General features: G+C 39.6%; 1 protein-coding gene across 1 annotated transcript in view; it reads left to right on the forward strand.

Annotated features, from left to right (window-relative positions):
- Positions 1–9,352, forward strand: part of ZMYM2 (zinc finger MYM-type containing 2) — a 537,976-nt gene extending 528,624 nt beyond the window's left edge. The window contains 1 exon segment of the mRNA XM_033950396.1: positions 8,661–9,352. Within this exon segment, the coding sequence (XP_033806287.1) occupies positions 8,661–8,856 (196 nt within the window). The 3' untranslated portion in view covers positions 8,857–9,352.
- Positions 9,353–11,771: the final 2,419 nt, after the last annotated feature.

The raw sequence follows: 11,771 nt of genomic DNA on the forward strand, positions 1-11,771 counted from the left end.
TTTGCCTATAACATTACTCTATTTAATGGGAACCGCACTTCCATTTTGCTTTGCAGCTTTTCCTTTTGTTTCCCAATTGTGATGACCTAGGACAACAGTAGCTTTAATTAAACACCCTTAAACATGCCTTTTTCCAGTACCAATCTACTGTTTCTTCCTAGATCTTTACAGCATCTCCCTCTCCTATCCTCAGATTCACCTGCCGCTATGAGGTTGGCTACTAGAGCCTCCATACACCCGTTTTGTTGGGTTCTTCCCTTTCACTCTTGCTGAGGAAGGTTGTATACCACATATTAATCCTCTCCATTTCCTTCCTTTGCTCTTCGCCTACTCGTATCAGACAATATCTGATTTTGTTACATGGCACTAACCATTTGTTTTCTTTGGAGGCCAACTCTCCCTCCATCCCCTTTAGTTAAGCTAGGGAGTCCCAAATGTGAGAATATGCTGTCTGCTTGTCCTAGGATAAAGCACAGTTACTTATTGTAACAGGTGCATCAGGCAGATATTTTCACATTTCACCCAACTCCCTTAGTTGGCTTCTTCACTTGGGCATAGAACTGATGACCTCATGAGCTGGCATCGAGCGGGAAGGCACTCAGGCAATCTCAAAGCTTTCTAAAGCGTAAAGTGACAGTACATTTTAGCACTATCTGTACCAGGCTCCGTGGATGACATCGCCCATCTGTGAAAATATCTGCCTGCTGTCCCCGGATAATGTAATGTAATGTAATGTAATTTATTTCTTATATACCGCTACATCCGTTAGGTTCTAAGCGGTTTACAGAAAATATACATTAAGATTAGAAATAAGAAAGGTACTTGAAAAATTCCCTTACTGTCCCGAAGGCTCACAATCTAACTAAAGTACCTGGAGGGTAATAGAGAAGTGAAAAGTAGAGTTAGAGGAAAAATAAAAATAAAATAAACATTTTAACAAGACAGCATTGATCTAAATACTTTGGAAGGTAGAAGAGAGGAGAGAAAGGAATAGAAGCAGAAGGGGGAGCCGTTGAACAGTAGAATTCTGGAGAAATTTAAATGAAAGAAATAGAACAAAACAAAGACAAAAGGCAAAACAATAGATAAGATTAAAGATAAATCATAAGCTGGAAAGAAAAATAAAATAAAACTTTGTCTTCAATCCACGGTTTCAGCGTCAGTGATGAAGTGGAGCAAGTAAGTTTAGGAGGAGCGATTGACGTTTACAGAAAGTAACTGTGCTATAGCTGCACACTGATCCAGTAGAAAATAAATGACTAGTGGACTATATCTCTTTCGTAAATGATCGAGCTGGTTTGACACTTGAAGGCCATGTCATTGCTCATAAAGTTCGAGCTGTGTTAACGTCTATGCAAAATTTATTCTCTTCCTAATTTCTAACTTACCCTCCAGCCCTTTGGGTCTCAACAGGCTCATGTTTAACTATAACCCTCTTCCTAGAGGCATAGTCCTGGCAGCTTGTCCTCGGAATAAACAAAGTTACTCACCTGTAGCAGGTGTTCTCCCAGGACATCAGGTATATATTCTCACAATCCTCCTACCTCCCCTAGTTGACTTCTTAGCATTCTTACTGAACTGCAGATCCTGCAATCTGACATTGGGTGGGAAGTAGTGCTGCCAACAATTCAAATCGATTCACCGATTCACTTTGCGTGAATCGATTCGAATCAATTTGCTTTTTTTAAAAATTGGTCTGGCCGATTCAGAAGTGCTGCAGCTGTTAGACACTCTTTGCAGCGTCCTCCGGCATCCCGCAATCACTACCCCTTTCTCCTTCTTTTGTTATTTGCAAAGGGGGGAAAACAGCAAAAGCAAATCACATGCTGACTCCCTACAAGCCAATGAGAGACTGCCAAGGTAAAAAGCATTTCAAAAGAAAACGGGTCTTACATGGCCGTGTGTTGGCCCTTATTAATCTCCACTGGCCTAGCCCAATCCTTCCTCTGAGAGCCCCGCTTACCGCACGGGAGGATTAATTATGCAGGTGACCACGCGTGCCCAGTTGAGGCTGGGTGCATTGAGGCGCGTGAGGATTTAGGAGGGGAAAGCTACGCGAGCTGTTTCTAGGCTCCCGTGTGGAGCAATGATCAGAGAGGAGGGTCTGAATCCTAAGAAAAGGTAAAAGAGGTGGGAATCCAGGGGGTGTAGATGATGCACAAAGCAATTACGGCCCGTTAGAGCCCACTTATTTCCAGTATACTTGTATAAATTTTCCACTGACTGCTAAGATATCAAAAACGGAAACGTGAAAACCCAAACAGCTGGACAAACAGACAGTCTAAGTACAGTTTAACCTTTTGTGCCAGCTTGGAAGATCCGTGTGATACGTGACGGTTACATTTCTGGCGAACTCCTAAAACGCAATAGATGCTGTCAGTTGGAGGTCTCTAGGAAAGCTCCACATTGCTCAAACCTGTTTATTCGCTCCCGCTTTAATACAAGTACAATTTGCTTTTCTGTTAGAACATCTGATTTAATTTAGATTAACATCTCTACCCATGTGTAAAGGTAAACACTGGCATTCCCTCTTTCTATCAAATATTTTAGTAGTCTGTGAACCGCTTAGTTCTGTTAGTTGTTGTGGTATATCAAATTGTGAATAAATAAAATATTAGTGGAAATGTTATTTTCAAGTCCATTTCTACAATTGATCAGAATTAGAATGAAGATCCTCCGGGTATAAAATCCCCTGGGATATCCTGCAGAAAGCAGAGTTTCTATAGCCAGTAAAAGAATAACAGCCTATTCCTAGGTGTTGTATATTATTATCAGAAAGTCAGTAGATGCTTATGGGGAAAAGTGACCTCCTGTCCCTAGTGCTGCCGATTCAAAATGATTCACCGATTTATTTCGGGTGAATCAATTCAAATTGATTTAAAACACAAAAAAAAAATCGGCCGCCCAATTTGGTAACTGACCCTCCCCCCTTGCCCCCTAAAGCAGGAGCGGCACGCTGCCTCTTGCTAGCTGGCCGCTGCCACTCCTGCTTTAGGGGGCGAGGGGGGAGGGTCAGTTGAGAAAAGAAAGGGAGAGATGGTGGACCCTGGGATAGTGGGGAAGGAGGGAGAGATGCTGGATGAAAGAGTAGTTGAGAAAAGGTGGCTCTGTGGATGGAGACGTAAAAAAGGAAAGATGCCAGCCCTCTGGGGGAGGGAAGGGAAACGGAAGGGAAGGACAGAGATGGAAGATGGATGGTTAGCATGGAGAAAGAAGGTGACCATGGCAAGCAAGTTATCAGAAGACAACCAGAGCCTGGGACCAACAAGATTTGAATAATGACCAGACAACAAAAGGTAGAAAAAATAATTTTATTTTCACTTTTGTGATTACAATATGTCAAATTTGAAACATGTATCCTGCCAGAGCTAGGATTTAACAGAGAGAGGAAAAGTCTTTTTTGTTTACTACACAGCGCCAGTGTGGTTAGGAGAAGGCAAAGGGGGTGAAAAGGCTATAAAATAAATCCACTAGGATGTTTGAATAACACACCCAATTGGGCAGGAAAATCGAATCAAAAAATCTATTCAATAGGCTGAATTGAATCGAATCAAAAATTTTTTTTTTCTGAATCGGGCAGCACTAGTGGGAACGCACCAGCATGAATGGTATGGACGATCATAAAAGATTTAAAGAGAGTACATTTTTTGGCCATGCCAGGTTCCACAGATGATGTCACCCACGTGAGAATATATACCTGCTGTCCTCGAAGGTCACCTACTACAGGGTGAATATCTGCTTTCTGCAAGGACAAATAGGTTTAACCTCAATTGGGTGATGTCATCAACGGAACCTGAGATGAACAGTCAAAAAGTATACTGTCACTTTAAATCTTTTAGGACCACCTGTATCACACACATGCTGATGCCTTCCTGCCTGATGTTGGCTCACAGGACCTGCAGTTCTTGGTTTTCCATGGAGCTGAGAAGCTGTGTTCAGAGTTCTCCTCAGCGTGTCAAACTTTTTGTCTTTTGGGTGCCTTCCCTTTGGGATTTTTCCTTTAGTTTTCTCATTTTTTGTTTTTCTTTGAGTTTTTTTCAGTTTCAGTCAAGTTTATGCCAAATTTTTGACTTTTTCTTTTTTGGACCTTCAGGCATCCCCCCACCCCCAAGCCTCTTTCCATTCCAGGAGTATTGAGTCTTTTTTGGGATAGGTTTTACTCAAACTTCCTGGGCCATTGAGTCCTTTGACTTCATGTTGGCAGTTTTCCCCTTGATGTCCAAAGCATATAGTGGCTTCAAGCAGTGCACTCAATGTAATGGGACCATTTTGGGCACTGATCCGCACAACTAGTGTGTGCTTTGTCTTGGTCCTGACCATCGAGACATTTCATGCACCCTCTGTTCTTGTATGCAGAAGAGGATTGTAAAAGCCCATAAACTTCAGTTTGAGAAGCTCTTTGGTACAACTTCAAGGACATCGAGCGTGGCTGAAAATTTCAACCCCAATGCCCAACTTCAATCTACTCCAGCACAGCATTAGTATCTGCACTGACTGCGTCAACAATGTAGGGCAGGGGCTCAACATCTTCATCACTTCTACCTGCATTGGGGGAGCCTTGTAAGAGAGCTAAGGAACACAAATGTCCTTCCCCTACCAGACATACATCTTTTCAGATATTCATACCCTCGACGTAATCCAAGCGTCAACACACATATGACTGTTCACCATCACGTCAGCTGATGTCTCCTCTTAGGCATGCTTCAATACCCAGCACAGCTTGCTCCCACTGTATCCTTACCAATATCAGTACCAGCATCATCACACCAGGAGTAGCTTCGAGTATTGCTCCAACAAGAGTTTGCTGGACTACTGCAGTCACAGCTTGCACAGGCTCCTGCGTCTATTTTACCAGCTTCAGTCCTGTCCAAGGATGCTTCCAGCATCCCTTCAGGACCCCTTGATATCAAGCATCAACATCTAGAAAGCACTCAATGTATGCATCATCCTCCAGAAAGCGTAGCCCACCTACTTCTCCCTAATGCTCCTCAACCCATTCACAACGTTCATTTTAATACTCCACTGAATGCTCTACTTCAAAAACTTCCAGAAGAGCTTATGTGGATGATTCTGATCTGTCACCACGCTCTAATGATGACTTCCCTGAGCTCTCTGCAGACAAATCTAGTAGGATAACATCTGATCCTTCTCCACATCCTCCATGTTGCATATCTCAACCTGAAAGTTACTCTTTCATCAACTTTGTGCAACAAATGGCAGGCATTCCCTATTAACATGGAGTCTGAGGTGGAACCTCGTGCAGAGCTTATGGAAGCCTTAGACTATGAGAAATGGCTTAAGGACTGTATTAAAGTTCTATTCCATGAGCTTTTAAAATAAATACTTTTTAAAGGGATATAGGTGGTGGGACTTGATATACTGCTTTTATTGTATGGTTTACACAATCAAAGCAGTTTACATTGGGCAATGAAGTGTTAAGTGACTTGCCCAAAGTCACAAGGAGCTGTAGTGGGTTTCGTTTGTAGAAGGGTTTCTTTGGGATTAATGTGATAATAGTTATTTTGTTTGGGAGTTTTTATATGGAGTAGGTTCACTGAGGGAATGTGCACTGATCTTGGATTGATGGCGTGCAAATTATTGGTAGTATGTGATTAACGGTTATTTGTGTTCTATATTTCTAGCTTTTTTGCCGTGTCTTTGCTTTCCTCCTTTAATTGTAGGAGATATTTCCAAATGTTTGTTTTTTTAAAATTCTGCTTCTTTGTTCTTTGTTATTGTTGTTCTCCATTTGAGTTCAAATATTTGCCATACTTTTGCTTTCCATTTCTTTGTGGAAGGGGCATTAACTTCCCTCTAAGTTGCAGCAATTATCATTCTAGCTGCCAAAAGCATGAAGTTTGTCATGTCTCTTTTGTCTAGTAGTGTTGTTGTCTTGGCCATTATTCCCAGTAGTAGTAGGTTGTAGTCCATTTTGTTTAATGTGTTTTCTGATTTTGATTAGGACTGTTTTCCAGAATTGTATCTTTGGGCAGCTCCACCATATGTATTTAGTCTCTCTTTTGGCCAAACCCTTTCCAGCAGGTATCTGGAACTTCTGTGCAGATCTTATGCATGCTTGTGGGGGTGATGTAGGTTTGATAAAGGATTTTGATCTGGGTGTCTAGATGGGTGGTGCCGGTTGAGGTCCTGTGTATGTTTGTCCAGTTCTTGTCTATTGTTCTTGTGTACATTTCTGGACTAGGATTTTGCATCAGAGGGAAGGCTTCCAGGTCAGTCGCAGGTAGTGTGTGGGAACCGCTGTCCGCCGTGTTTTAAAAACAGCACATGTTGCTGTACTGAATTAGAAGAAAGAAGAGAGGACATGGTACTTGGATTTCTTGGACTCGGAGCCAGGCCTGGTCAAGTACACTCCTGCAGGAGCTCCAAAGAGCTGCTTCCATCCCTTTGGGATTCCCATCAACTCCATTCCTGTGCAACTTTCTAGGAATCACAGGTCCAACCCTGCCCTGCCTCAAAGTTCTTGCCCCAGGCTCATGCTCAAATGAGAAGTTAGTGTACACCTATGAATCGAAGCAGGTGATGGGGTTTTTTTTTTATATGGATGTATTGCTGTTGCAAAATACAGAATATATATATGCACTTTGAAGCTCTCCCAAACATGCTCAACACACATCTCTACATGCCACTGTCAAACAGGTCAAGCTAACATTTGTTTTAAAATCACAACTTATGCTTGACGACTACTACTATTACTACTTATCATTTCTATAATGCTACTAGATATACACAGCGCTGCATCAAAAGAGTTTACAATCTAGTCAATACAGACAAACTGGACAAGAAGGTGCATCTATACACAGTGCTCAAGTGGGGGAATTTCAGAGGGAATGAAAAGACAGATATTGGTGCTTAGCATGTGGGTTGGAATTTGGAATTGATAGAAGCTCAAAGAAATGGGCTGTGAGTCTGGATTCGAATACTGCCAGAGCAGGAATACCAATTTACACATACAAATGGCCTTTTTTAATATATGTAAGTAGTTTACAGTCATCTCTTTAGTATGCTTTTTAGAATTTTCTGGGCACTCATGACAGACTGATCATGCCTGGCTCAAAAGGCCTTCATCTAACTCAACATGGCATCTTCCTGCACATTTTAATTCAAAATTTCTATTTGTTGATTTTAATAGAAAATAATTTAAAAAGGTGAATGACAGTTATAAATTTTTGGACACATTTCCAGTTGATCTATTACTACATTTTCTTTTATAGATAATGTTACAAAGTTCAAAAAGCTTAGTTAATCCTAAGGTCCTCCATTAGGAGAGCACAATTCCATTGTTGAACAAATTCTCAAACCCTTTTAGCTTCTGTCCATGTGATCTCAGCAGCTAAGCATTCAAACATAAAAATTCTTCAGTTAAATCCCAAGGGAAAGCTATAATCATTTTTTAGACGTGCCTAGCTGGAAATTTTAACTCTCAGGAACATTAAGAAATGGAAGTTGCATTAGATTGATGTCTTCCAGATCTTACTTTAACTTTAACAATCTTAATTGAATACCTAAAAACTGGTCAGATTTTCAAAACAGAACCAACAGATCACTGACAGAAACCTGATAAAAGTTTAGCTGACACTACAGTAGATGTGGGCAGATCCACAGTACATTAAGAAACAGCAGTGATTTGCATGGGCAAGATGTCAAAAAGAAAACTTTTCTGAGATCCATTCATGAAAGTCATTGTCTGAAGTATATAAAATAAAACCTTGATTAAGCCTAAAACATTTTAGAACAAAGTGCTGTCGACTGATAAAAATTGAACTGTTTGGCCAAAGCTGCATAAGATACATTTGAAGAGAAGAACACCTTACCAGCCATTAAGCATTGGGGTCAGGATATAGGGTAGTTAATGATATAGGAAGTACTGTATGTGTTAAATAATACTGTTTATAAACTCAAAAGAAAGTGTTTGCAATTATGTGTTTAAAATTTATGATGCCTGCTATCAGTACTGTATATAGTCAAATATAAACCAAGATTTTTGGACCAAAACTTTGTTTATATTCAGGTCCTCTGGCCTGCTCCACCCCTACTCGGACCTGTTGTAGGTCTGCTGTGGGCCTGTATGAAGCCCTGGTAGTCCAACGGTAAGCTGGGACAGGCGCAATACTTCTGTTCCCTGTTCTTGCCAACTCTAAACCACCCCAACCTCCCTGACCCCTGCAGACCTTACCTTTAAAGCCCTGGTGGTCTAGCGGTGAAGTGGGGCAGGAGCAATCTTTCTACGCTCCTGCCCCATGAAAACTATGATAAAAAATGCCTTCTGCAAGTTCACTTTTCAGCTCTATCAAGGGGTCAGGGAGGTGGGGTGGTTTAGAGTTGACTGGGAAGGATCGCTCCTGTCCTGGCTCACTGCTAGACCACCAGGACTTCAGTCAGGCCTGTCATGGGCATTGGGGGCTCGGTAGGAAAAGAAGGGAGGAAAGGAGTGCTGGGTGCAAGGCAGGGCACTTGAATATAGACCCCCCACCCCAGTTTATATTTGAGTCAACCTTTCTTCCTCCTTTTTGGAAGAAAAAGTTTACCACTGTTTATATTCAGGTTGGTTTATATTAGAGTATATATGGTAAGTCTTCATTTTACATAACTTTGGAAGGCTTGCTCTAGAAATTAGTAAAATAATTAACTTTTTTTTCTAGCCCACAGAATCTTAATCAGAAAATGGATGTGTTCTATTTGCAACCAGAATGCTCAAGGTCTTCGGACAGTCTGGTGTGGTACACCTCTACTTCACTGGACCGGAATGCATTGGAAAATATGCTTGTACGAGTTCTTTTAATAAAAGATATTTATGATAAAAGAGACAGTTATGAGCTGGATGAAGAGACAGATTAAAATATCACAAATTCACAGAAGGAAACAGCATTAGTCAAGCTGCTAGACTGTACTTTAAAAGAAAACATTTCAAGTTTACTCTCCTATTTTATGAGTTTTGTAGCAGTGTACCCAGATTGGGTATTACCATGTAAATAATGTTTGTGTGAAAGTTGCCATTATTCTGTGTAGTGGTTTTAGAATACTAAACTCACACATTCAAATTCATTTTTTATTATTTATTTGATTAGGTATGTTTGTGACTTTATACATTACAGAATATGAATGAGAATGTGCCATGTGTAATTTTTTTCATGTAGTTAAAAAAAAACAAACAAAAAAAAACCACTCAAATTCCTCAACTCTGGTGTCGCAAGATTTTCCTGTAAAGGATGCTTTCCTCATAAGTTTCTTAATGCAGATGGTTGTGTATAGGTAGCACTACTAAAATTAGTTTTGCTGTGTCTTTACAAATTTTTTAAAATAAAATATATACTACTTTTTTTTTTACCTTTTAGTTAATGGAGCTTGGTGAAGTTATATAAAGATATTCCATCTTATGTACCAAAAATAGACAAAAGAGAATGCTGTCAAAATTGGTGTACTGTAATGTGAAATCTATACTGCTGAAAGCAACATTTTGTTTGCCCTTATTAAACCTTAGTGTCCTTTTCTTTATTTGTGACTTTGAATGTCCCCAGTTAGTAAAGTGTATATTCCAAACTGGATATTACCTTGAACCCTGGTATCTAGACATTTTTATGAAAAACAGATGAAAAAGATTTTTTACTTTGCCAGACATAAATGTATTTTCCTCCTTATTATTGAGTATTTTCCAGAGACAACACGAGGAAAAGGATTATTAAGTAATGTTGCACTGCTGCTTTATTTATTTGTGCTACCATCTCAATTGCAACTGGTACCTAGCAGCATCATGTACATCTGTTTGCACATATCAGGTTATTTCTCTCATTTGTAGTCATCTTTCCCTCCAGTATAATCCTTGCCCTGATAATTATATTGGCAGAGGCCAGAAACAGCAGCTGTCTCTAGAATCCAATATCTGAATACTGAGTCTGATCATTATGCATTGTCATTGCATGGTGGGTTTGACTTCCTTACTCAGGGGCTCTGAACATTGCTCTGCAGAACAACCATTCTCAATCAGCCCGAGCAGAAGCTAGGTTCAGGAATCAAACCGAGCAACTGCACTGAGTCATGAGGCCAGCCCTCAGCTGCACTATTTACCATTTGTAAAGATGTAGGTAACTATTGTTCCTAAGTGTTGGCATACCAATCAAAATGTTGGGTTAACAGAGGCATGTGCAAAATAATCTTTCATATTCATTGTATTGCAAGTTTTCTAATACATGTTTTTGAGGATATTGTGAAACAGCATTGTATCACATTGGAACTGCCTGATTTTTTTTTTACCCCGATTTATACTATCTTCTGTAGTTCCAGCACTTTCACTTTGTTGCACTGGGACAATGTACTGCTTTGAGGGTTGGATAAGTTTATAATACCACCTTCAAAATGCCTATTCAGATATATAAAGTGACAGGAAGTCCAAAAAACCTATTTGAACATTTTTTTTCTAGTACTTAATTTGCCTAGAAAATTAGAAATTATGTGCTTACTATCTTAGATACTGTAATTACGCTCTTCTCTGGTTCCTTAAATACAATTAACATGGTATCTTGCCTGTGGTTGCACTTGAGAGAACGCAGCTATGGCACGGGGATAGTGGTAAAAACAAAAATCATGAATAAAATATAGGCAACACTGAAATAATGTTTGATTTCATGCAATATGGTTTTTAGGAACCCCCTTTTCCATTCTACAGCTATCAACTCTTAATCTTCTATTTGACGTCTCTCTTCCCTACCTTAGTTAAATATTACTTTTGATCTAAATGCACAAGTTATGGTTTACAAATAAGAAAATGGACACAATTTTTTCCAGAAGATGGAGATGTACTCAGTAGCAATAAAAACTGAAAAAAAGCATAGTTTGGTATGCTTAATTCAAACCTTGTAAACATTTTGAGATGTACAATGGGAAGCTAAGCCTCATTTTTCATTTTTTTTAAATGTTTGACAGTGTTTTATTGTTAACAAAAACAAGTTTTGACTATTAAACTAAATATATCACTTATTTTTTACTAATGACCAAATATGGTAAACCTTTTTAGAGGGCGGTCTTTAAATTTATTAAAAAGGTAATAAGTGAAAATTTAGTAAATGAGGTGTTCAAACGCATGATTGATTAAATATTGCTTACTTTTCTAGGTAATAAATCTACTAGCAAAAAGAAAATCATATACTCTGTTCAGTCTAATTTTCTTTTTCACTAAAAATTTTATTAAATATGAAGGAGAGACATGAAAAAGAAATTCCTTTCTAGAGAACATATATACTGGCCTTTTATGTTTTTCTGTCTTGATCTTTGGTGATTGTGTTTCCTGCTGTGGCACCCCCTATGCAATACTTCTACATAGGTTAGCAAAGAATAAGCAAGAATGTTAATCCCATTTCTAGTACTGCATCTTCCCCCAAGAAGACACAATGACACCAGATCCGCAGCAGTCCCTCTCAAGATGGGGAAATGGATCTGACTTTCTGTAAGCCTGGGCTCAAATATCCTTAGACCACTGGGTTCTGGAAATCATCCAAAGAAGTTACAGGCTGGAATTTTCCCAGCCTTTAATTGACTGGTTTGTGGACTCCCCAGTGGTGTGACCAGAAAAAGCAGTCAAAGTGGAGGCCACACTGAGAAGGTTGTTAGGGATTCTTAGGCCATAGAACCTGTACTGCCTGAAGACTCGGGCTCGGGCAGATACTCCATATACTTCATCGTGCCAAAGAAAGACATAGTTGACTGGAGACCAATTCTAGATGTTATTCATGTCAATGCAGCATTCAAGGCTCTGCGTT

Source organism: Geotrypetes seraphini, chromosome 6, assembly GCF_902459505.1.
Source record: "Geotrypetes seraphini chromosome 6, aGeoSer1.1, whole genome shotgun sequence".
Taxonomy (NCBI): domain Eukaryota; kingdom Metazoa; phylum Chordata; class Amphibia; order Gymnophiona; family Dermophiidae; genus Geotrypetes; species Geotrypetes seraphini.